Source organism: Lynx rufus, unplaced genomic scaffold (assembly GCF_022079265.1).
Source record: "Lynx rufus isolate CCGP_SWC_20201006 ecotype Redwood Valley unplaced genomic scaffold, mLynRuf1.p SCAF_5, whole genome shotgun sequence".
Taxonomy (NCBI): Eukaryota; Metazoa; Chordata; class Mammalia; order Carnivora; family Felidae; genus Lynx; species Lynx rufus.
In genome coordinates, this window is record NW_025814867.1 from 120446257 (window position 1) to 120472589 (window position 26333).

A 26333-nucleotide genomic window follows, 5' to 3' on the forward strand; every position below is an offset into this window, starting at 1 on the left:
TCCTCTAAAAATTTCTAATTATTGTTAGCAGTCAGCAGAAGGTAGAAAGATTTAGAACCTGAAGCTATATGTGACCACAATATCTTCTTTTCTTTCACTGGAATAAATTATTATCTAGACCAATAGCAAATGGTCATTTTTACAATCATGCCTCTGGGCCTTTTCCTTTGACTATTTTCTGCTCACTACACTAAGAAAATGCACTTCTCTAAAAGGCACTATACTGTTTAAAGGGAGTTTTCTCTTTTTCCCTGAAAGCTCTTTAAATACATGATGATAAAAGGTCAGATGCTATCAGTGTGCTTTTAATCCCTTCATTACAAGTCAATAACATCATTTTTATTCCATTTGGTGTCTCAAAACTAAAACTCATTTTCAAAACTGACAATTTGTGGGCAATTATGACATTTAAAATATCAGGCTATATGAGAGTGGTAGGGAAATATTTTCTTCATTGAGGGTTTTTAAACACATCCAGTGCTTTAGAGCCAGAACTTAACTAGAAATATGATGACTTTCAGTACAAATAAAGGGAATACCATGAAAAGACTTAATTAAAGGGAAAATTTGCCAGCTAGAGAATTTGTACCAGAGAAAATATGATGTAGTAGAATATTTGGTCTATACCGAGTCTGTCTTTTGTAAGCAAGGGATAGATATATATTCATTCACACACACACAAACAAGGTCTCTAAGATGGCCTATGAGGATTAAATTGCAAGTTCTTTTACTAAGAAACGTAATAAAAGACAAAGCACATAAGGTTCCTTAGGAAAAACACCAACAATCAAAACAAACACGCAAAATTACAATTCTGTAAAATACATGATTTACCAGGGAATTCAGAAATCAAAGAGTTTCTGTGGCTCTGCTTTGCCTAGAGGTTCACAGTCCCTAATGCAGCTTCTTGAAGTTTCCAAAATGAAAAATGCCCCTGTGAGCCTAACTTCTAGGCAATCTTTGATATTTCCCTACAGCTCAAAGTAAACAGTGATTAACAGGATAAGGCCAACAAGTCAGGAAAAAAAAAAAAAAAAAAAAAAAAAAGAAGCAGAAACCGTTCTCATAATAGCGACATTGTACACATTTCAAATTTTAAAGTGTAACTTTTTAAAAGCTATCAAAATATGTCCATCAAAACATTAATCACAAGTATATGAGGGAAAAAAGGCAACCCCAACAAAATTACTAGGGCTGTCGGCAGAGTAAAACTTTTCTTTTTTGTGTTTTATTTTATTTTTCAGTCGACTACAGTTTTGATATTTTTTAAGAGGTTTAAGAACGTGTCTTTAATTTTCATTTCTATAATTTCAGTGGGATCAAGAGGCCAGCGCACCCATAATTTCAACATTCACACACAAGCATTCATGTATGCAAGCACACTCCCACACACCCACACTGTAAGAGTATCCACTTAGCTCATTTTAATTCTTTGGCTAATATTCAGCTGACCCTTGAACAATGAAACTATTAAGGACATGGAACCCTGAATAGACAAAATCCACATATAATATTGATTCCCCCAAACTTAACTGCTGTTGACTTACCAATAACATAAACAGTCAAGTAACACATATTTTGTATATGTATTACATACTGTATTCTTGCAATAAAGTAAGTTAGAGGAAAGAAAATCTCTAAGAAGAGAAAATACATTTACAGTACTGCACTGTAGTTATAAAAAAAAGTCTGTATATAAGTAATCTGCACAGTTCAAACCCATGGAGTTCAAGGGTCAATGGTAGTTATACTTCAGCTATGTCCATTTTGATTTCTGTAACCCTTAACAACTTACTTAACTTCTCTGGGACTCTGGATCTCCAAGTTGAGGAGATTAAATAAGATGTTGCCTGTAAACGCTGTGTGGGATATACAGAAATCACCTGGGAAATGTTAATTCCCTTATTATATACCCGTGGCCAATCTTCTTTTCCCCTAAGGGAGATGGGGAGAAGAGCAAGAAGTATTTAACCCTACAAATGAGGCCATTATTGGAAGCATGCTGCTCTCCATGTGTCCAGTGGGTTCAACATGTTCAATTGCCAACAGAGATTTGACTACAAGTCAAGCGCAGAACATGGACTACAGGATTGAATAAGTTCTGATGAGTAAAATAAGCACTGATGAGTACTGATGAGTAAAAATATAACATTATTTCTAGAAAAATAGTTGCTCAACACAATGGATCAGAGAGACTTTAACACATTATAATAACACAAATCTACTATATAAAACATGATTAAAATGTAGAAAGTAGAATTTCTGTTTATTTCCCCAAATCTTTCTTATTAGTTGATGATTTTTAATTTGTATACTTTTTGGCTATTCTATAGCCAATTTTCTTAAGGCCATGTAATTAAAAAGTCTAACCAATTAAAAGCCTCATAGAGATTTTTGATTTGCATATAGGATAGTGTTTAGTTTGCTATGCCTAGATTTACAACTCTTAAGGACAGATACTACAATATTTATGCACATTAAAAGACTTGTGAGTATATAATAAAACACTTATCTCATTTTAAACGAAGTCAAAGGGAAAGTACTAAATGTATGATATTTAATTTGTTTTTTTGTCTTTGCTTTAAGAAATCTTTGGGGTGCCTGGGTGCCTCTGTGGGTTAAGCATCCAGCTCTTGGTTTTGGCCCAGGTCATGATCTTGCTGTGCGTGAGACTGAGCCCCATGTTGGGCTCTGCACTGACAGTGTGGAACCTGCTTGGGATTCTCTCTCCCTCTCTCTTTGCTCCTCCCCGGCACATGCATGCTCACTCACTCTCTCTCTCTTTCTCTCTCTCATGCACTCTCTGTCCAAATATAAATAAACTTAAAAAAACAGAAATATTTGACATTCATAGCAATTCTGTTTGTTTTCTTTGTAAAGTAGAAATTTTACAGATGGTTGGTGCTCAAGTACTACAAAATTCCCTGGTAGAAATGCATACAGATTTCTTTACGTGGTTAAATGTATTTGGGAAAATTACAGCACAGAGCCATTCACTACTCCTTCTAAACACTTATTTTAAAATAAGCCTCAGGAAGACTTCCCTTGTGAAGCTATTTCAAGTGAACCTCTCTGATCAATTATCCCTTCAGCAGCCTCTGAGTCTACTATTTATTTATTTACACAATAAAACAAGTGGTATTTCTAAAGTGATAAAACAGGTTGAAAATAATTAAGCTTTCTATACATAAAATAATCTCCTCATTGCCAAATTACTGAGAATCATTTGGATTTCTAAAGTCAGATTTTTGATCTAGAGAAAATACAGTATTTTTATGAATCTACACAGCCCACTACACAATGCAGTATATATACATTACTACATGTACCTGAAAAAGTAATAAAAATGCATATTTTATGAAATGTCTTAGAAATGAAATGTACCACAAGTTAGACAGCCATCATAATTTTCTACTGAGTTACCACCCACTATAACATTTGTAAGAGATTGCAATTTCCACAAGCACTGCTGGAAGGCCATCAAGTTTTTATGGTCATATATTTTCATATTATGTTGTCCAAAAATGATTATTCATTTACTTAAATGTTCGATTTTATTCAATAAAAGAATGATCTCAATGAAACCTACTGTGATTTCCTTAATACTCTTACTGTAAGGTCACTGAAAAGGCAGTATTAATGGTGCTTTTTGGCATCCCTGATGTAGTTTCTAGCCTGCTTATATGACCTTCCATTTTGGGTCAATTTGGATAACTTAGTAAAATTAGAATTTTCTGCATAATCTCTGGACCACAAAGAATTCAATAGTTCCTGACTGCATTTATCCTGCAATCAGAGTATAACAATGCTATCTCAGTTCTCATTTCCATTTGATTTGTAATTGTTTCAGTCATACTTCTTCAAAAGTGGCTGCTAATTTTCAGTAGAGGCCTATTCTCCAAATGGGTTAAACAGAGCTCTGCACTGAACAAAAATAAAACTTTTAATATACATTCTGAGGTGGGTTAATAGTCTTTTTCATTAGGATAAAAGAGCGCACACTGAGAATATCTTTCTGCCATCTGAGTAATCAATGAGCCAATATGGTTATAAATCTTCCAGAAATTCCCCATGGTTTAATTTTTTTTTAAGTGTTTATTCTTTTCTGGCCCCCATCTTTCATTTTCCAAGTGTCATTTGGAATATGTAGGGGGAATCTTTTAATTTTGCAATTGAGAGAAAGAAGAAGTATTTCATATTTTCCCTTAACAATTTCTGTCTATTAAAGCAATCTCTATTATATGTATGTATGCTATCATGAAAGAATGTCCTAAAAATTAATTGGAAAAAACCTAAAACTCTAAAATCAGGAAAACCATTAATTTCATTATTATATTTTCATGATGGAAATATGCACATGAAATTTGTCATTATTTTAATAGAAGTATAGTACAAAGTAATCATTCAATCTAAATGCGTTTGTTCATTAAACAGTACAGTGGGTAGCTTTATACAAAAAGTAGAGTCTAGCTTGCCAATCATTAGACATATACCATGAGTAATTTTTGGTGCTCTACAATTCTCCAAGTAATTGATAATATACTTTCAAAATTTACAATAAATGAGTTATATCAGAATAAGTTTTTTAATTATGCTAAATTGCTATGAAAACATGCACTAAAACAACAGGTTAGTAATTATGCTCTCTTAATATAGTTATAAAACCAATCTCGGGGCGCCTGGGTGGTGCAGTCGGTTAAGCGTCCGACTTCAGCCAGGTCACGATCTCGCGGTCCGTGAGTTCGAGCCCCGCGTCAGGCTCTGGGCTGATGGCTCGGAGCCTGGAGCCTGTTTCCGATTCTGTGTCTCCCTCTCTCTCTGCCCCTCCCCCGTTCATGCTCTGTCTCTCTCTGTCCCAAAAAAATAAATAAACGTTGGAAAAAAACAAAAAACAAAAAACAATCTCTAAGCTCTATTATTTTAGGTGCAAATATATATTACTGAGATTGTAAATTATTAATTAAAATAGTTGATACTCTAAATAATTTTGAATACAATACATATTTCTCATCAGTAAAGAAAACATCTAAGAAGCATTTAGAGCATTAAGAGTAAGCTTTGATACCTGACCTACTACTTGAAAGTATCTGCACACAGTGACTCTAAAGATTGTTTAGAAAATGTCATTTACAAAACATTAGCAAACATATATTCCAAATCCTACAGATAGTTCTTTTTAAGGATGTTTCAGAATAGGGGTGCCTGGGTGGTTCAGTCGGTTAAGCATCCGACTTTTGATTTCAGCTCTGGTCATGATCTCACGGTTTGAGGTTTCAAGCCCGGCATAGGCTCTGCACAATGCTGAGCCTGATTGGGATTCTCTCTCCTCTCTCTCTGCACCTCCCTTGTTCGTTCTCTCTCTCTCTCTCTCAAAATAAACATTTTTTTAAAAAAAGAAAAGCATTATTAAAGAAGAAAAGATGTTTCAGTGAACAATTTTGTTAGTCATTATGGTTGTGTCTGATTTCACCATTTTCACCCCTTGTTCTCTATATGGCCGGAGCAGCTGACTCCCATGGAATACACTGCCACAGCACCCCTGTTGCCCACTTACAATTACATTCAGCCAAAGATAGGCAAAGGCAAGAGACTGTGGGGTAGAAGGGAGAGGTAAGGTGCCATTTTGGCTCTGGTAGTGGCTGCATGTCTGGTGACAGCTGAGGTCAAGTGTCATTTCAGGCTTAGGAATAGTTTCTCACATATTGGTCCCTGACTCACTGGTTTCTTGTTGGTTCCCTCAAACCTTCCCACACCTCTGTAATGGTACCTTTATGTAACCCTCTTAATTTGAACCTTTTGATGGTGTCATGAGTTTTCTGCTGTGATCTGACTACATCTCAGGGTGATTTTACTTTAAATGCTTATTAGTTTTATATTGTTCTCAAACATATATACCTGCATATATATATATTTGGTTCCCAAACCAAATATACCTCAGTTTATATCATACATGAATTCATGTATACAAATCATAACTTTCAATACAAAGTACGCTTCCTTTTGAAAGTTTTCAAAACCAGTCTCCCTATTTTCAACCAATTTGACTTTCCTCACATTCATCTCCTCACGAAGTCCCTATTTCTGTTTAAAGCATCATATTCACAGAGATTTGAGACCTGAGTTATCAATGATATTACTGACTCCTACCCAGGCCTTCCCCTAATTTATACATTAAGCCAGTTTTATCTCCAGTTTAAATTCAAAGTTCTCAGAGTTTCTTAACACTTTCTCTTTCTTTTCTTGCAGTTCTTACTGCTTCTCAATTGAATTAACCGGCCCCCTTTGGTATGGGAAAGACTGCTACTCCATTCAGCAGGCAAATACCCAAGAGCACAAGTAAGATATGAGGTATGCACAGCATTCCTTCCTTAGATGGTCTTGCTTCTCACATTCAGGGTGAGTTTTTTAGGCACTTTTAAACAATTTAAACTTGCAATTGATTTTCACCCTCTATATACCCTTAGACCTAACCAAGGAATGAAATGAGACTCCATCCTGCTTTCTTTTCCCTACTTTTAGCTCTAATTCCTAATGCACAGCAATGCCAGCTTGATCCTCCCAGGGCACAGGATAGTCATACCTCCTTTCTGCAATCACCCTTCACAGTATACCTTGTGCTCACTTTGGGTTTCATTGGAAAGACCCTCTGTCCATTTATCTTCCCCATATGCATTCATTCTAACTTTTCCATTCTTAGCTCCCATCTATTCCCCAGGAGAGAACATTGTAATCAGTGAGCATAGGCTATAAGGGAGGTCAGACTGTCTCGGGTTATATCATTGCCCACATTTCAAATTTGAGCAGGTTAGTGAACTTGTCTCTGCTTTGGTATCCTTAAATCTAAAAGGCACATAATATTACCTCCATTGTGAGTACTATATGAGTTAATGCTTTTCAAGCACTGTCAGTCAAAATAGACTATCCATTCTTTCCCAGTACATTCTATATGCAGAAAAATGTGCCGGGATAGGAGAACAACAGCAAAATACATAGAAAGATTTCAATACTGTCTTAAACTGCCCCAACTTGTTCTGTCATCTTTTTAAGCCAATCTCAAAATCCATCTCTTGTTTTGAGTTTTTTTCTGATATCCCTAATTTGATATACTTTTTCCGCCTATGTTGTCACCACTCTCTAGCAGTTTGTTAGTTTTTCTTATAGGAGGTGCTCCTAAGTATATACCCATTCCATTATATGTGTACACATAGATGCATAGGACAAATACATTTCTCCATAAGAATGTTCACATAGTGTTTTATTTATTCCTTCCTGCAACTATAGATTTGCTTAAAATAGAGTATAACTGTATAATGCAGTTTAATAGTTTTTTTTTTTTTTAAGTCAAATGTCTACTATTTGGTAGGCACTTTTCTGGGACTATTGGTAATCTTAACCACACCTCCTCAAAGTAGGCATTATCGCCACTTCTTCCACAATGGTGCTTCTCAAAGTGCCAGTTACAAACTGTTTATTACTTACCTGCAAAGAGATAACTACAGAAGTTGAGAATAAATGCTTAGAAACTTTTATAGCAATATGACATTGCCATGACTTCCAAGTGTGTGATCTGTCTCAACAAATTTAGTTTGTGGCTTAATTTTTTTGTAGAAGTAAATGGGAAAGCTATAATGGCAGGGAAACATTTTACAGTATTCTAATTAAGGAGCTAATGCAGACCATAAACCAGTGTGCTACTCTCTTCATCAAGAAAGCGTTGCTGTACAATAAAAATATCAGCTGAATATCAGGGTTCTTAGCAGTGTAATGAAATCTGTGAATTATGTTAAAGTGAATGTATTAAATGCAAGATTCTTGTCTTTTTAAAGTTGATTTATTTATTTATTTTTTAGAGAGAGAGACAGACAGACAGACAGAGTGCAAGCAGGGGAGGGGCAGAGAGACAGAGGGAGATACAGAATCTGAAGCAGGCTCCAGGCTCTGACCCCAACGTGAGATTCGAACTCATGAGCCATGAGATCATGACCTGAACTGAAGTTGGACACTTAACTGACTGAGCCACCCAGGTGCCCCTATTTATTTTTGAAAGAGACAGAGAGAGTGAGTGGGGCAGGGCAGAGAGAGAGGGGGAGAGAGAATTGCAAGCAGGCTCTGCACTGTCACCAGTGGAGCTGGACATGGGGCTTAAACTCAAGAACTGTGAGATCATGACCCGAGCCAAAACCAGGAGCTGGTTTAACTGACTGAGCCACCCAGGTGCCCCAAGATTATTTTCTTTTCTTATGATACACAGATAGAGATTGATTATAAACAACTCTACTATATACTGAGGCACAAAAGTTGTAGAAGTAAAATCTTTTGTTGAGAATGTTTGAAGATTAAAAAAAAAAATCAACCCATTCCCAAATTTTAAATATGTGAGTTAGATAGCCAGTCATCTTTATTTGTCTGATAATATTTTGTCTTCACTGATCTTAATACTTCTTGCAAGGAGGGAATGCAACATTTTTTTGCAATGGCAGGTAAGATTGAAGGCCAAAACCTAAAAGTTAGAAGCTTGGAAGGATAGAGTTTCTTGTTAAGAATAATTATTTACGACATGATCCCTACACTATGTACAATTACCAGTAAAGTATGTGATCATCTTGACATTTGCAAAAAGTGATTACAGACCATTTTACAATATTTATGGGACATTTTGAATTGTATATCCCATTAAAAAAGACCCATGTTTAGAAATTCATGGATCCTGAAATCAATATTTTTCATCAAAATATGTTTAATTATATAACTTTACAGGATACATACTGGAACTGTATACTAATGAAGGATTGAAGATGAATTTTGAAAATGTAGCAAAACTTGCCTCATTTGGATAAAGTTTAAAATGAGTATCTTAAGACTGCTGACATTGCTTCAAAATCTCTTTTTCCATCCTGTTAACATACTTGTCTTTTCTCCTCTATGACTGCTATTAATATAAGACATGGAAAAAGTTTAGATTATACATCATCCCTTACAAGAAATGCTATAGTCAATCCAAAGAGATTAGACAAATTAACAAGCAGGAAGCAAGTTTGTGTCACATTAAAATTTAAACAATTGATATATATAATGTTCATTCAAACTATGCATGCAGGTTTTTAATATGAGCAGTTTCTATTCATAACTTTTTGTTTAGTTCTAATTTTAGAATAACAAAAAAATACAAGTATATTAATAATTCTCTGCATTGTTCCTAATATACTCATACTCAGTGAAGGCATACAGTTTTAAAATTCTTTTCTTTTCTCATATATGATGGTTGTAGAACCTAATAATAAAAAGTTGGGACTTGCGTTTTGTATTATTTCATTTTTATTTTTATTATTTAATTTTTTTGATAATCCATTTTTTGTACTTTACAAAAGCATCACTTAATCTTGATTTAGGGGAAAAAAAACATCTCTTGCCACAGATGATTTGAGAAGCACTGACTGAGCTCCATGAATAAGGTTAGTTTGTCTGTTGTGGTCACTATTGCAGCTCCACATGTAGAACCTTCATCTGAAAGTTGCAGAAAGGACACCTCAATTCCCTGTGCATGCAACAATAACAAAAACCTGCTCCTCTCCCTTCTACTACCTATAGTAGTTTGATATATATTGTATCAAACTGTAAAGATAGAGTAAATGAAACACTTACTAATCATTTTGAATCTATAATCTTAGGATCTCTTAGAAACTAAGAATTATAATTAATTTCTTTTGTAATGCCTTCTCTGACATTCTATGCCTTCTATGACATCACATACATAGGTGATATTAGATTAATAATATAATCAATCATATGGCTACTCATAATTAATTAGGCTACTTTGCTCCTTGTTCGCAAACTAGAGATTGATTTTTGGTTGTTTGATCACATCACCAAGCTCAGTCACTTAATCCCTTGCTTGAATACCTTTCAAATATTTTCTTCCTCTCTACTTCCTTACGTCTATTTTCCATTTAGTGTAAATAGCTCTTCAAATACTAAACTTTTTTTCTCTGTTTAAAAAAAATGTATACCGAGCTCGTGATAAAGCAGGAAACAAAAGACAAAAGTAGAGCTATGGCCATTTTAAAGCAGAATCACAATTATTTGTAGACAATTCAGGGTTGTATAATGAGAAACCTAAAAGGAGTTCAAATACTCTTAGAACCAGTGAGAGTATTTAGTGAGGAGGTAATAAACAAAATACAAATGTACATTTTGACTTACTAGATATCTAGTCACTATGTAGAAGGGGACAAAAAAGTCATTAAAGTAGCTGCCAGAATTGAGATACAAGGAATGGCTTCCATTGTGACTTTTTGCCACTCTTTGTCACATAAACTCAGTGGCAGTTGTGCAGGTGGGAGAGCCCCACATCTCTTTGTTAATATCTTACACCTTAGAGCTTACACTCAACATAAAATAAAGTGAGGCAGGAAGGAGAGAGAACTCTTCTTTTCTTCCAAAGTTTTCTTTCCCTAATGTAGGTCCCTTTTCCCAAAGCCTTTACAGTAGCAACTCAGCCTCCATATTTCATCTTCAACATAGCCGTAGCACCCAGGAAAAAATGAGGCTGGATATCATCATTTAAATACATTTTTTGTTTTATGAAAAGGCTTTTTTTCGGTATTTACCCATCCACAGCCACTTCCAGTCTAAAGAGATTATAGTATTTACAATCTCAAATTCCTGTTAAAATGAAATTGCTTAAGATTTCAACGGCAGATTTTTGTTGTTGTTGCTGAAGCATTTGATTTTCCAACATGTCAAAAATCTCAAAATAAACTCTAAGAAGAGTTCCAGCCTGCAAATTTGGACATAGCAGCAGGTGGTCCTCCACAACACATTGGCCTCTAGAGGCATTTAGGCTGGAACTAAAATTGGTTTACATAATTGGTCAAGGTTGGTTCATGATCACACACAAATCCATGATGCAACTGGGATTTAAACTCGACTTCCTTGACTATCAAGCCTATAAACTTCAACCAACCAACTTCTATCCTGTTTGCAAAAGTTCATGAGCTAGGATTTTAAGATACAAAAAAAAAAAAAAAGAAAGAAAGAAAGAAAGAAAAAAATAATAAACAATGGTCAGTTCCATAGAAAAGCATAGTTATTGGTTCCTGGGAGATATTTTTATCACAATCCACTATTAGGAAACAGGCTATCCCATCTCGTGGCATGCAATTTTCAGCATCAGAAGAAAGGTTGGCTACATGTATTTGAAGGGGCTTTGAAAGTCCAACAGAAGAAAGTCTGTCTTGATATATACTACTACCATTCTTTCTAAAACATAAATGTGAATACTACAGAACATGTAGACCAATCATTCAGCGTTTCTCCTTCCCATTTTCCATTTGTACTTCAGTCTACTCACTTCAGTCTAGTCTCAATATAGATAGGCATAAAACCAGAAGACTTAATTCTGACAAACACCCACACTTTGGCACTAAAATAACACTGCCTCCTACACTTCACAGTGCTGCAAAATGCTCATTTACTGCTATTTCCAAAGATTGCTCACGAGAGTCTGCTGGGACTGAAGAAATAATAAACTAAGGAAAATTGAGTGCCTATACTAATTTATAACTCTTCATGCTCACACAGTATAAAACAATACATTAAAATCTTTATTATTTTAAAAGCTATTTCTAAATTGTATTATTCTTTTTGATCGTGGAGAAATGTTACCTGAAGAGGTATGACGGAGGAAAAACACTTGGTTTTTATAAATATGGGAAATATCCAAAATTAATTACAAAAAGCACAAATGAATACCTTGAAAAGTAGATCATATTCCTTAACATTTTAAACCACAATACACTCGACAACTTAGAAGAAATTGATAAATTCCTAGAAACATATAACCTTCCAAAACTGAATAAAGAAGAAATGGATAATTTGAAGAGGCCAATTACTAGTAATGAAATTGAATCAGTAATCAAAAAACTTCCAACAAAGTGAAGTCCAGGACCAGATGGCTTCACAGGTGAATTCTACCAAATATTTAAAGAAGAGTTAATGCTTATTCTTCTTAAACTATTCTAACAAATAAAAAAAGAAGGAAAGCTTCCAAATTTATTCTATGAGGCTGGCACTACCCTGATACCTAAGCCAGACAAAGACAACAAAAAAAGAAAACTACAGGCCAATATCTCTGATAAACATAGATGCAAAAATCCTCAACAAAATATTAGCAAACAAATCCCATAATACATTAAGAAAATCATTCACCACGATCAAGTGGGATTTATTCCAGGGATGCAAGTGTGGTTCAATATTTGCATATCAACCAATGTGATATATCACATTAATAAGAAAAAGCATAAGAACCATATGATCATCTTAGTAGATGTAGAAAAAAACATTTGACAAAGTACAATATTCATTCATGATAAAAGCTCTCAACAAAGTAGGTTTAGATGGAATGTACTTCAACATAATAAAGGCCATATATGAAAAATCCACAACTAACATCATACTCAATGATAAAAAACTCAGATGTTTTCCTCTAAGATCAGTAATAAGACAAGGATGTCCACTCTTACTACTTGTATTCAACACAGTACTGAACCTCTTAGCAGCAGCAATCACATCAGAGAAAGAAATAAAAAACATAAATACTGGTACCGAAAAAGTAAAAGTGTCACTATTTGTATATGACATGATACTATATATAGAAAATCCTAAAGACTCCACCAAAAAACCAATAATCTAATAGTTTTTAAATTAGCATCACCAATACTGAATGGCTGTGTTTGTTTTTATGTCTTACTTTTTGGTACTTAGATCAATACTCCCAAGTTTACTTATAAAAAAACTCACTGGGGGGCGCCTGGGTGGCCCAGTCGGTTATGCGTCCGACTTCAGCCAGGTCACGATCTCGCGGTCCGTGAGTTCGAGCCCCGCGTCGGGCTCTGGACTGATGGCTCAGAGCCTGGAGCCTGTTTCCGATTCTGTGTCTCCCTCTCTCTCTGCCCCTCCCCCGTTCATGCTCTGTCTCTCTCTGTCGCAAAAATAAATAAACGTTGAAAAAAAAACTCACTGGGGGAGTCCCTGAGTGGCTCAGTCGATTAAGCTTCGAACTCTTGATCTCAACTCAGGTCTTGATTATAGGGTCCTGAGTTTGAGCCTTGTTTCAGGGTCCATGCCCAGCGTGGGGCCTACCAAAAAGAATTACACACACACACACACACACACACACACACACACTAAAAAGCTCAGTGGGATTAAAAAGAGGCTATTCTAATTAGGGGCATCCAAGTAGTAATATTTGAAATAGAGTTTCCTTATTTGTTCTGTACTTTATGTTGAAGTTCTTTTCGTAAAAAGTGATTCTTTCAAGAGAGAAGAATATTCTACATAGATTCCACACACTGAACCTATCGAATGTGAGATTTACTGAATGTAGATGTAAATTATAGTGATTGCTTGCCCCAGCCCTAGTTACACTGCAAAGCACAGTGGAAGGACCTAATGTTAGCCGAACCAATCCATTTCTCTCTACTGGGATTTTGAAACTAGGAGAGACAAATGCAGTTGACTATGTTTTTGAGTACAATAATCTTTACATTTGTTCTAGGGCTAAATATTCATCAGTCTCAAACTAAAAAAAAAATAATTAGCACCATTTCTACAATGTAGATTCATCACAGGTGGGGATATTACTGTCTTAAAAAGTCTGTCATAAATTATTAAGAAAACCATAGAATAGGCAAAAACACTAAAAATTAAATAGTAAAACTTTTTTTTAATGTTCATTCATTTTTAGAGAGGGAGAGGAAGTGGGGGAGAGGCAGAGAGAGAGGGGGATGGAGAATCCAAAGTGGGCTCTGTGCTGACAGCAGAGAGACCAATATGGGGCTTGAACCTACAAACCGTGAGATTATGACCTGAGTCAAAGTTGGATGCTTAATCGACTGAGCCACCCAGGTGCTCCTAAAAAGTAAAACTTTTAACACTATGTTTTACCTAAATAGAATTATATTGGCATAAGCCAAAATTATGTAATTGTACAAAGAATTAAATTTATACATTATGGACAGTATATATTGATACTGTTGTGATTTTCTTGTACTTACTAAGAATTATAATGTCAATGTTATTTTGAAACTTACTTAAAAAATGTTAGGATATCTTACATCTTACATTTTCCATGGTCTGTGAATCAGATCCTGATTCAAAGGCTGTTCAACATAGAGACCATATCAGTATGTCACCAGGAAATTAGTTCTCTGCTCAGTATACCATTACTTCACATATTTGACAAACTGTTTCTTTAAATAAATTCATTTTATCCAAATAGTATATTTTCAGTCATGTGTATTTCAAGTGAAATGATTTTTCCCTAGGCTCATGGAGGACATATTTACCAATTATTTTGGAATTTCACCTCCTCAATGATGAGGCTTACTATGAAATAAGTAGAATTGTATTTATCTACCTGTGGAATGCTTGACCCAATACTTTCCCCTACATCATCCACCATCTCTATATATAGATGGTACATGATGACTTGCTACTTGAGGTCAAAATCCATATTGTATTACGTATTGTATTACGTTCGTAGTTCCAACGCCCAGTATAACTCCTGGGACATCACGGTGTTTCACAGAATAGAACTGAAATTGTGACTTGGAAATTTTTTTAAGTATTAAATCTGCTTAGACATTTATAGAATAAGGGCACTTACTTAGTGAAAACCTCCTTTCTTTAATAACTATTAATTCCCCAAATTGAGGATCTGAAATACCACAAAAGATACCAAAGCATTTCCCCAAAACCTGGTTGGTCATTGTTTGCATTTTTTAAATTGCTTTGGGAGATGGAAACAGATGACACAATGGTGGTGACTATCCACCTAACCTGACTCTAGCCATCATCCCACTTCTACTGCCATCATCATAAAAAGTGGTATTCCTCAGGTGGTTTATGATCATTTTAATAAATCCTGACTACGTACTGACTCTATATATCTTACTAATATGTTAATATACTTATAAAATATGTTCCCAGAAACATATATAATTAGAAGATAAAGGGAATCTAACTTTAACCAAGACAAGCTTTCTTTTGAGTAGCTCTTATTCCACATGGAAAGGACTACTAAAAAATCAATGAGCTACAATAACTATAAACAACCAGGCATAGTACTTATCACAGTTTAGTTAACAAATATTTATTGAATGAATGGTTGGATAAACACACAAGCTAATCACCAGAAGTTAGAATAAAATATTTTGAATATTCTTCTCTTTGTAGGGTTTGCTAAAAAAATGTTAGTGCAATGTACAATAACTAAGAGCACTTAGTTCAGGAATTTGCTCAATCTCAGAGACCTACAACTACCTAATTTATTTGTATTATATTTCACTTTTATTTTAAAACTAAAAGCATTATAAAAAAGTAGTAACATTAGTAAAACCTAGTTTTCTCTAAAATATAATATCTATTATGGAAAGTATGCTGAATTCCAAAATATCCAAGAATTAACATTTCCTGAAAGCATTCAGGCATACATATATGCTTTTGAATGTCCAAGTTACAAATGTTGATGCTATTATAACTTAATCTACCCTATACCAGTAAAATTTATAGTGTATGTGGTTATCTATGTTTCTCTTGAAATTGCTGGACTTAAACTACACTAGAGTAAACAAATTAAAAAAGTATATTATGTACAACTGATGATTTTGCTTATGCTTAATGAACATTTCCAATAATGGCATTGTCATTAGCAGATTAAGTGAAAGCAAATTGTTTCTTTACAAACATCTATTAGCACAGAGTTTAATATATATATTAAATTTGAGGAATATAACATTGAAAAAATTAATATGTTTTGGAAACAATACTATTACTTATTTCTCCCCAAAAGAAATAATTCTATTCAAGGTAGTTGTGAGTATAAAGTGATGCAAAGTTTTCCATAGAAATTGCCTTTACTGAAAACTGGGTAAGAAGAACTTTGTGCATGATAAGTAGCGATGGTTACTTCCTGCATATCCTTCCGGATATATGTGTTTCTTTTCCTGCTCTTTGCTCTGAGAGAGTAAACTACCCAGGATCCCTTGACTTATGGATTCCATTTGGGCTCAGACCATGGAAAGCATTGTCAAGGTATCAGAAGGTTGGAAGAAACAGAGATCAATTGACATATTTCTATAGGCCACCCTTCCAAACCAGTTATAGCTTCTAATCAGAAGCTTCCTCTCACAATCATAGCTTTTGCTTTTTCATCACCCTTTCAGGCCCAACGGTAGGCTGGTTTCTTACCATTGCTAGCTCCTGGGTGCTGTATTATTTTGACCAGTTCCTTTACATATGCCTATACCTATCTGTAAATAGTGTGCTCATTCTTTATTACCTCCACTATAATTTTTTTAATAGTAACTTGGTTCATATTCATTTAATATGCATGCATTTGCTAGAAAATCTGCTAATGCATATGAAATGACTGTGGTATGATGGAGTTGAAATATGAAATAAAGTGTGCTCAGGAGATCTACTAATAAGAAGGTGATTTGGTGGGGGGCGGGGGGGGTGCGCCTGGGTGGCTCAGTCGGTTAAGTGACCAACTTCGGCTCAGGTCATGATCTCACAGTTCGTGGTTTCGAGCCCCACGGCGGGATCTGTGCTGACATCTCAGAACCTGGAGCCTGCTTCCGATTCTGTGTCTTCCTCTCTCTCTGCTCCTCCCCCTGCTTGCAGCCTGCCTCTCTCTCTCTCTCTCAAAAATAAACAAACATTAAAAAATTAAAAAAAAAAAAAGAAGTTGACTTGGAAGTAAAGACCTAAAAGAAGTGATAATTTCCACAGGAAATTAAGAAAAAAAACCCACAATAAAATGAAGTCCTTACCAGAATGATCCAGCATAAAGTGAATTAGGCTCATCCCAAGAAAACTCAGGCTCATCATTGTCTTGTCATTTACTACTCAAGTTACTCAAATCTGCATATATAAAATGGGACCTTGTACATAAAACGGGACTGCCCACTGTACAGGGTTGTTGTGAATACAGTGAGAAAATGTAAACCTAAAGGTTTTTTAAAAATTTGTATTGTGTACCGTTAAGTTGTCATCATTAATTCCATGTCTTTATTGTAACTTATACATATTATTTGAAACAAAATATTTTAAGAAAGCAAAAAGAAGGGTAATGTTGGCCACTTCAATAACTGTGTTATTGAGTTAATTTTTAATATTTTATAGTCTGTCACATTGATGGAAACTAGTCGTGGGTATAGACACTGTCAGGTGGTACTGGTTGGCATGGAGCCAGGAAATCTTGTGCTTTCATTTGAGGTTCATCTCATTTTTCTTCTCCTTATCACTCCTTGTTCTAAGACACCTTATTCATGTTCTTTCTCTCCCACTGCCCCCAATATTAATGTAAAATTATCGGCAGAATAATTAGATAATTAACACCAGTGATTTTTGGTTACGCCGTTAGTAAAATTTTATTTTCATTCCTTTAGTTATGAAATTTCCTTCAGGAAATATTTGAGAATCATTCAAACATAATTGAAAAAAAGCAAAGTTACTGTGAAGAGAAATATCACAAAAAGTTGTGTATTTTACATTTTTATATAAAACAAAAACAAGCACATAGAGATATGTCTGTTTAATGCATACACTATGCACCCCTGGAGATGTTTGTCCAAGGTATTTTTTTGTCAATAATAGGAAGGAATTGAAGTGTTTTTTCCTGAGCATTAAGTGATCAGATTGTAGTACTTCAATTGTTTTTTCCCCCCCACACCTGCAGAGAAACAGACGCAATGATCTAATTGATTTTTTCATTTCCATTGCCAAATGCCACACAGCATTCCTGTGGTGTGTCAATGAACAACACTCCCTATTCTGTCTCCTTATACCCACTCTATTCCAAATGTTTACCTACTATTAATAACAGATGTGGTAAGATTTGTGCAAAAAGAAAGAGAAGAAGGACATACATAGCAAGTGAATGAATGAGCTATGTCTAGTCTCGGTCACTCTGACCCATTAGTACCTGTAAAACATCCTATTGAGTTTTATTTTCTATTTAGATCTGCAGGTTCTTAAGTGTTATAGAAAAAAGGCTTCATATAGCAACTATGCAGAAATGAAATGGAATTGTAATGAAATATTTACTTCATAGGTTAATGATTTTTGGTGTTCAGATACACAGAAAGTAGACAGGGAAATTGTTTAAAATGCAGTTCTGATCCAAACACTGGAACATCTGATTCGGTCACGTATCGATGAACCCCTTTTATTACTCTGCTAATTGGGGTCAGAAGCAAGATTAGAAGCCAGATCTGACTCCTGTGTCTGATGCAATGTTCCCATTAAAGCTTACACAGCAAAAATTTATTTAATATTCAATACATTTTCACGATGACCTAGAGTTGTCTCCGTTGGAAAATACATATTCTACTAGCTGAGGCTGGAATTGCATGAGGTCTATTATGGCATCTAAAGAGTGAATCAACATCTAGGACTGTGCTTTTCAAAACAGTAACCACTAGCCACACATGCCTGTTGAGTACTTGAAATGTGGCTAGTGTGACTGAGAAACTAAATTTTTATTTTGTTTAATTTTTATTTAACTTAAATTTAAATATTCACATGTGGCTGCTGGCTACAGAATTTTGTTCTGCAAAGATATAGAACATTGTCCTTGTTATGGAAAATTCTCTTGGGCAGTGCTGACTATAATTTATCCTTCTGTCTTACTCTATGTGTGTCTTCAACATTTTGAAAGGAACTCCTGCTCTTTAACTAAAAGGCAGCTGCCAATATCAATGGTAGAGGCCACTGGCGTTATACTTAACCCGACCGGGTGCAAGATGCCTTTGTTCTCAGGGGCATTCTGGTGAAAACTGACACAGAGGTCATACCTGGATTCAAATGTCTTCACTACCCATCATTTGCCGAATGTCTGTGGACAATTTTCCTTGAGAGTTTGATCCTCGTTCTCCGCTTGTAAATGAGGAGACTACTGATCATGTTAAATGTGTGCAAGGTGGCAAAAGCCTGAGTTTTTATTGCTGAATTCACTGCTTTCCCCCTTATTTTACCTGAATGAGAAATCTTATGATATTAGTTTCACCTTAGCCAATCCCCCCCCACCCCCTGCCACACACACACCTATCTCCATCTGAGAAGAGATTCCTGAATATTTACATTTAACCTCCCTTACAGAGACTACCAGGAACAGCCTTCAGCTTAATTCTCCTTTAGCTGACCAACAACTGTCCACTCACAGCGTGTTTTTCTTTAGCTAATAATTCCAAGTAAACAAGAAAGGTTTCCCAGTTTGAACTGAGCCAATGGGCTGCCATCCTGAGTTCTTTGTTCAACCCTCATAGGCTGGAAGGATCCTTCCAGATCTGTGTCTTCAGGTAGCATGAAAAACTTCTCGGAACATGTTTTGGGGCTCATAGCAGCAGTGACAATATCAATGAGAAGCACTTGTTCCATTCTTCTGGGCCACTTGCCCTCTTTCCTTTTCTCCCTTCCTTCTCAATAACCTATGTCAGTACAAAAACCTAAGTTTAGGGATACAGAACTTTTGTGAAAATTTACTTGCTTAACCCAAAGCTTTTCAACTTCAGCTGCATTTCTTAAAGTTTATTTTGAGAGACAGAGAGAAAGAGAGAGAGAGTAGGGGAAGGGGAGAGAGAGAGAGAATCCCAAGCAGGCTCTGCACTCTCAGCGCAGAGCCCTATGCGGGGCTCAATGCAGTGCTCCATCCCACCAACGGTGAGATCTGAGATCGTGACCTGAGCAGGAATCAGTCAGGGCTTAACCAACTGAGCATTCAGGTGCCCCAACCTCAGCTGCATTTTATTTATTTATTTTTTTTAATCTTTTTTTTTTTTTCAACGTTTATTTATTTTTGGGACAGAGAGAGACAGAGCATGAACGGGGGAGGGGCAGAGAGAGAGGGAGACACAGAATCGGAAACAGGCTCCAGGCTCTGAGCCGTCAGCCCAGAGCCTGACGCGGGGCTCGAACTCACGGACCGCGAGATCGTGACCTGGCTGAAGTCGGACGCTTAACCGACTGCGCCACCCAGGCGCCCCCTCAGCTGCATTTTAAAAGCACCTGAGACACAATTAAAACACTGTGATACTGTATACCCTGAAAACAATAGGCAATATAATATGAGACAGAAATAAGCACAGAATTAAGGAGGGAGCCTTTATGTAACAGTAGCAGCCACCTGCAAAAGGTGGTGCAATCAGAGACACAGACAATCACTCATTTTTTCTATTGTTCTCCTGAGCAGTTGTCACTTGCACAGCATGTGTGTGTTACTCCAGTCATGCTAACCCATGCTCAGCTTCTGTACTTAGGCTCTGGCACAATGTAGCATGTTTGTTTGCTCAAGATAAGCTTTAGGACTGAAGTGAGGCAGGTAAATGTGGACAAAAAGATGATGTGGGACAAACCGTGATTTGGCATCGTCAAAAAATGCTTTCATTTTCAAACTCTTGCATTTGATGGACATCACTGTCAAAGATCCCTTCCACTGAGACATCACAAAGGAACTGAACCAATGACTTGTGAGGGGACACACGTTAGACTGCCGTTCATGAAAGGGTATTTTATGCACAACTTTCTGTTATTCTGTTGCAACAGATTTTTAAAACCATAATAGAGTTAGAATTAGAAACAATCTAATATCAAAACTAGAAACTGGCTATACTACACTCACACACATACACACACGGAGGCTTTTTTCAACATGACTCTAAGCTATCACAGCAATTGGTAAAGAAAAAAATAAAATAAAGCAAGTTCACACTACAACAACTCATATGATCAGATATTGCGATTTTATGGCAATAAGATGCAGGAATATGTTGCTATATATCCCAAATATAACATGATGGATCTTTTTCTCACCATAATTATCCCTCAGGAAAGAGGGGCTGCCTTGTTTCTAAGTCTTTGCATTTCTTGCATTACAAGCTCTTTTTTTTTTTTTTTTTTCAACAAGATCCTAACACATTAGCTTGAAATACCCTGAATCAATTCTGGTTTTAGATGTTCTATAAAGGATAACTTATAGAATCACTGTAAGAGGAAGCAAAGACATTTTGTATAGATTTTGTTTTTGTGCCTGAGGATTTGACCTCACCACTGTAGATGTCACTGTAAACATGACTCTCAAAAATCTCCTTAAAAAGCAGGACAATATGTTGGTACATCGTGGAGGTCATTATTATACTCCTGCAGGATGAATGAACAACAAAAAATTGTTCTGGTGTCATAAAAAATCATAGTTGTTTCTTGGGACAAATTTCTCATTGATAACATCCTACACTTTGAAAAAGCACTGCTAAGTAAGATGATTTCCTTAAATGCCAGGATGGAAAAGCAATGTCTCTAAATGAATATATGTTTTTCTTTTAGTTTAAATATGCACATATAATCAGATCAACAAATTAAATAGTTTTAAGTATGTATTTCATTGTTCCATGATTATCTTTAAAGGACTGTGGCCCCCAAAACATTTTCTCTTGCTTTATACCATTGAGAAAACAAGATATTTTTCTTAAAATTGATGTCACCTTATATTTGGGCATATACGTTTAAATACTTATTTACAAATACTTGTAAGCAACTAATATTAAAAGCAAAAGGAGTTTGTTGAATCTCTGTGTGACTCTTATATATTTTCTTTTTTAACCAACGTGACTTCATTCTTTGAAAAGCAACAAAGATCACTGGTTTTAAACAGAAATCACAAATTCCTCCAAACACCATAAAGGAGCAAAGAAAAGTAAACACTGACACATTTTTTTTCAAGGAGATGTGCCATCACTACCCCAAAAGCACTAGTAGATTTAAAACCAAATATAAAGCTTACATAATATTAGCATGATAAAACTTAGATATATTTTTTACTAAGAACCAGTGAAATCAAAAGTCTTTAAGCTTCATTTTCACTTATACAACTTTCATTCCGACTGAATATACTTGAGATACAAGCTACTTTTTGTGGTTTTATTTATGAAATTGTAAAATAATTAATTCACAAAATCAAATTTTTACTCTTGAATAATATACTTTCTTTAAGCTTTAAACTATTGCATTAGATATTTCTCATATTTATCAAATTGCAAAGAGATATAGTCTCATAAAATCTGTTAAAAACTTCTAAATGGGATAAAAGAGTCCTTAATAAGAAGCATTAAATAATCAATAATATTAATAGGAATTAAAATTGTATTAATACTGCTATAGTGAGTGTTTAGCAGATGAAGGCTTTAAAATTCATTTTCAGACTCTCTAAAATATTCTTAAAGTACCAAAACAAAACAAAACAAACAAACAAACAAAAAAACAAAAGAAATGTCTACTACTACAAGTCCCTGTTAAACATGAATGATTTCACATCAAACACTCTTAATCAAAACATGAGATATATAAATATGGAGTCAACACATTGGCTTTAAGTCTGGTCAATATTTAACTCACAATCTTTAAATGACAATATTAACTTTAAATCTCACATGACTGTGAGACATTTAGCCCCTTCCTTGTGCTCCTATGAAAATATGGCCTTTAGTGATATCTGCTGCATTTGTCTTTTAAATAGCAAAATAAAACAATAAATAAAAACTCTAAGTAATATACTTCTATAGAAATGCTAGCCTGACCTTCTGTGATACTTAACTTTATGTGACAACTAATTAATTAGACCACAGTACCCAGATATTTGGTCAAATGCCAATCTGGATATTGCTGTGAAGGTATATTTAGATGAGATTACATTGAAGTCAGTACACTTTGAGTAAAGCAGATTAGCCTGCATTATGTGGTCTTGTTCAATCAGTTGAAACCTTAAGAGGAAACATGTGAGGTCCCTGGAAGAAGGGATTTTTTCTTCAGACTGCCTTAATACTTGAGCTGCAATATTGACTCTTCCCTGGTCTCCAGTCTGCTGGCCTGCCTTGCATATTTCAGGCTCGCTAGCCTCCACAATCACTCGAGCCAGTTTTTTTTAGTCTCACTCTTCCTCTCTCACTCTCCATCTCTCTCTGTCTCTCTGTCTCTGTCCTTCTCTCTCTGTAGATAGCTATAATGTCTCTATGCATCTATGTATCTATCAAGATAGAGAATACTTGTCCCCTAACAATGTACTCTAAAATATATTTTGTTCATGTGTTTATTGTCTGTCCCCTACTGGACTGTATGTCCCTATAAGGGCAGATATTTTATCTGTTTGTTCACTAACTCTAATGCCTTTTACAAAGGAAACCTCAAAAAAAAAATTGAGTCAATAAATTCGATTTTTAGCCAATCTTTCATTATATATTAAAGTTGAAAATAATTAAAATTTTCATTTTAAATTTGGAGTATATCAAAGAGAAAAACTACAGTGAGGTAAAAAACAGTGAATTTCTATCTTAGGGGGAATGGGCACATTTATTGGACTAATTTGACTACACTTAATCATTAAAATGGAGCTGATTTCAAATTTTCTTACTGTTATCTACACAGATTCATAAGAAATCCAGATATTAAGACCATGTTGAAGAGCTGATATATAGATATTTATATTCTATATAATTTAAATAATCTAAAGCAACAGCTCCTTATTTTTGTTATAGTTCATGAACTCATTTCCCCCCCGACGTCACCCCAGCGCTTATAATAATGGATGAAGGCTTGGAAATTCAGTGTATAATTTTAGTTGTTTGCTTGAATTAAATATTATGAATTTCATTAGTTTCCAAAAAAGTTTAATCAAAACCTATCATCCAATTAGGAGCCCAGTTAATTAATGAAGTCTAACTCAACTTGAAGTAAATACAGCTTTTTAATTTCAGTTTATTTTGAAACATGCAGATACTTAAATTTATTATGGGAATGGTTTCTACAATTCTTACTTGCAAGCCCATACATAAGAATAATGTCACAAAACTTTCCAAACTCATACAGCATCTTGTAAATATATTAAACTAAGGTTAATTAAAAAAAATTATATTACCTAGAGTGAGGAAAAAGCATTTAATCTATACAGAAGGCAATTACAAGAATGAAGGAATATGATATCTAGAGAGAATATAATGGTTAAGAGAAGGCATAAAATGATTTTTGAAATAGAACTGTAACTGTTTATTTTATTAAAAAGTTGACATAGGTTATCTTTAGTGTTTATGACTTGCAAACTAAAGTATTTAATATTTAACATGTTTAAATACAAGCAGCGGCAGTTTTGTAATCAAAACGAATAATTTGAATCATCTTAGAAAAATAAATTCATTATAATTAGGATATTTCAGAATATGATTAAAACATTTAAAAGAAAATGTATTCACCTTTCTTGTCATCAAAGTACAGAGTCTGTTGAGCTGGATTTGACCACTGGAGGGAGGTGTTATCATTTTGATCAACCCTGCAGGTCAAAATCGCAGTTCCACCTTCAACAACCGTTACATTCTGTGTTAGTGGAAACTGCCCTTGGCTGCCTAAAAGGGGATTAAAGAAAATGTTGATTAAATGAGAGTTATAAAATGATTAACTTCCCAAGAACTATGTTGGACTTCTTACTCCACATAAAATTTAAACCAACCAAACAACAACATAACTATATATTACAAAAAGACAGAAAAAAATAATTGAAAGTCCTTAATTAGAGGACAAGACTCCTTCATACTCCCTTATATGTTCCAGAAAACCTTCTTTTCTTCCTAGGCACACATGAAGATTTATATGCAAATAGTAACATGATTGTCATTAATTTCCTTTGGCCTTGCATTAATAATATGGAGTGGTTCTAGTCATCTTTGAAGATAAGGCACTGGAATAATTTTGGCTGAATTGAACTCTCTAATGCAGGAAAGGAAACACATAAGACACTTCCCTGGTAGCTTTTATAATCCTGAATAAAGTCTATGAAATATGGATACTGGAACTTTAGATTCAATTTCTGATAACATAAAAAAAAAAAAGAATCCTATTTTATCAGAGCTTCTTGTAGATGCAGCTGTTTTTAGAAACACAAAATGTGTTGGGGAAAACAATGTAAGTATTTTTCAAGAAGTGTTCATCTTGTGGAATATCCATCAAAATCTTAAAGAGATTAACTTAGGAGAAGTGATAATATTCTCCTTTGTTCCTTTTTCTTGTTTCCTGATTTCCCCAATGAATATATATTTCTTTTATAATCAAGAAAAAAACCTGTATTTCAAATGACCCTTTGTTCCTTTTTCTTGTTTCCTGATTTCCCCAATGAATATATATTTCTTTTATAATCAAGAAAAAAAAACATATTTCAAATGACCCTTGTCAAATCAGATCATTAGAATATAATCAAGTTTTCTATCTTCCTAAGCATCATACTAATTTATTAAGATAATTCATATAATAACTTTACTTAGTAAGAACACTTCTAATAGTTAAAACAAAACTCATGCACATGGAAACATAATACATAAATTTCACTCTAGTAAGATGATCTGGAGATGAGCTCTGCCAAATCCAGTAACAATTATCAACATGGGTAAAAAATGACTTTCCAGAGCCAGGTTAAAATACTATTATGTGAACAAGGTAGTTCATTAAGTCAAGGATAATTTACATATGCAAGAACATTATGATGACTTAATCACACCCATGAAATATATTTCTCTTTTCTTCTTTCATTTTGTAATGATTCTATCATTACTACAAGCACCACTTGAGGTTATGCTGGAGCTATTGGCATAAAGGATCTTATTACCAAGAAGCCTGTTGATTGGCACCGTAAGAGACAGAAGAGCCTGAAGGGGAAAATTTCTTTCCAGACCTAAGTGACACAAGCACAGAGGTTCATGACCATGTTATATAATTAAGCCTATCAAGTATAAAATCTGATATCAGTAGCTTTGTCTTCTCAATGCCAACCTCTTAGAGTCACTATGGCAACTCCCCAGGATATCTCCCTGTAATCTTTAGGGTGGAGTTTTTAAATTGAGGTTAGGAGATGTCTGGAATAAATTCTTTGATAGTTGACTTAAAAGTCAACAGGAGCCAGAGTGGGATGTGTTTTGCCTTCAGCTCAGAGGTGACCTCTAGCAGGGAAACGTGGAGAACTATCAATCTTGTGAAGTGAGGTGAGGCGAAAACCACATAAGAGAAAACATGAACTAAAACAGAAAGAAGGAATAATTACCAGAGTTATCAGATGAGCAGCTCATAAATATGAAGCTCAGAATGATTTTAAGATATTTTGCTCAAATTCCCAGGCATTGATGTAACACATAAATTGAACAAGCTGGGGGAGGTGGGATTCTTTAAGTAGTAAAAAGCACACAGCTGCTAATAAGAATACACAGTTCACCCCAGATAACAATTTGACTATCAACTGGTACATA

The 26333-nt window shown here is 34.9% G+C and overlaps 1 protein-coding gene across 1 annotated transcript in view; it reads right to left on the reverse strand.

The window, feature by feature from the left end:
- CADM2 (cell adhesion molecule 2) overlaps positions 1-26333 on the reverse strand; it is a 264894-nt gene that overhangs the window by 236471 nt on the left and 2090 nt on the right. The window contains exon 2 of the mRNA XM_047099715.1: positions 24297-24446. Coding sequence (XP_046955671.1) covers positions 24297-24446 — 150 coding nt within the window. The remainder of the gene's footprint in view (positions 1-24296; positions 24447-26333) is intronic.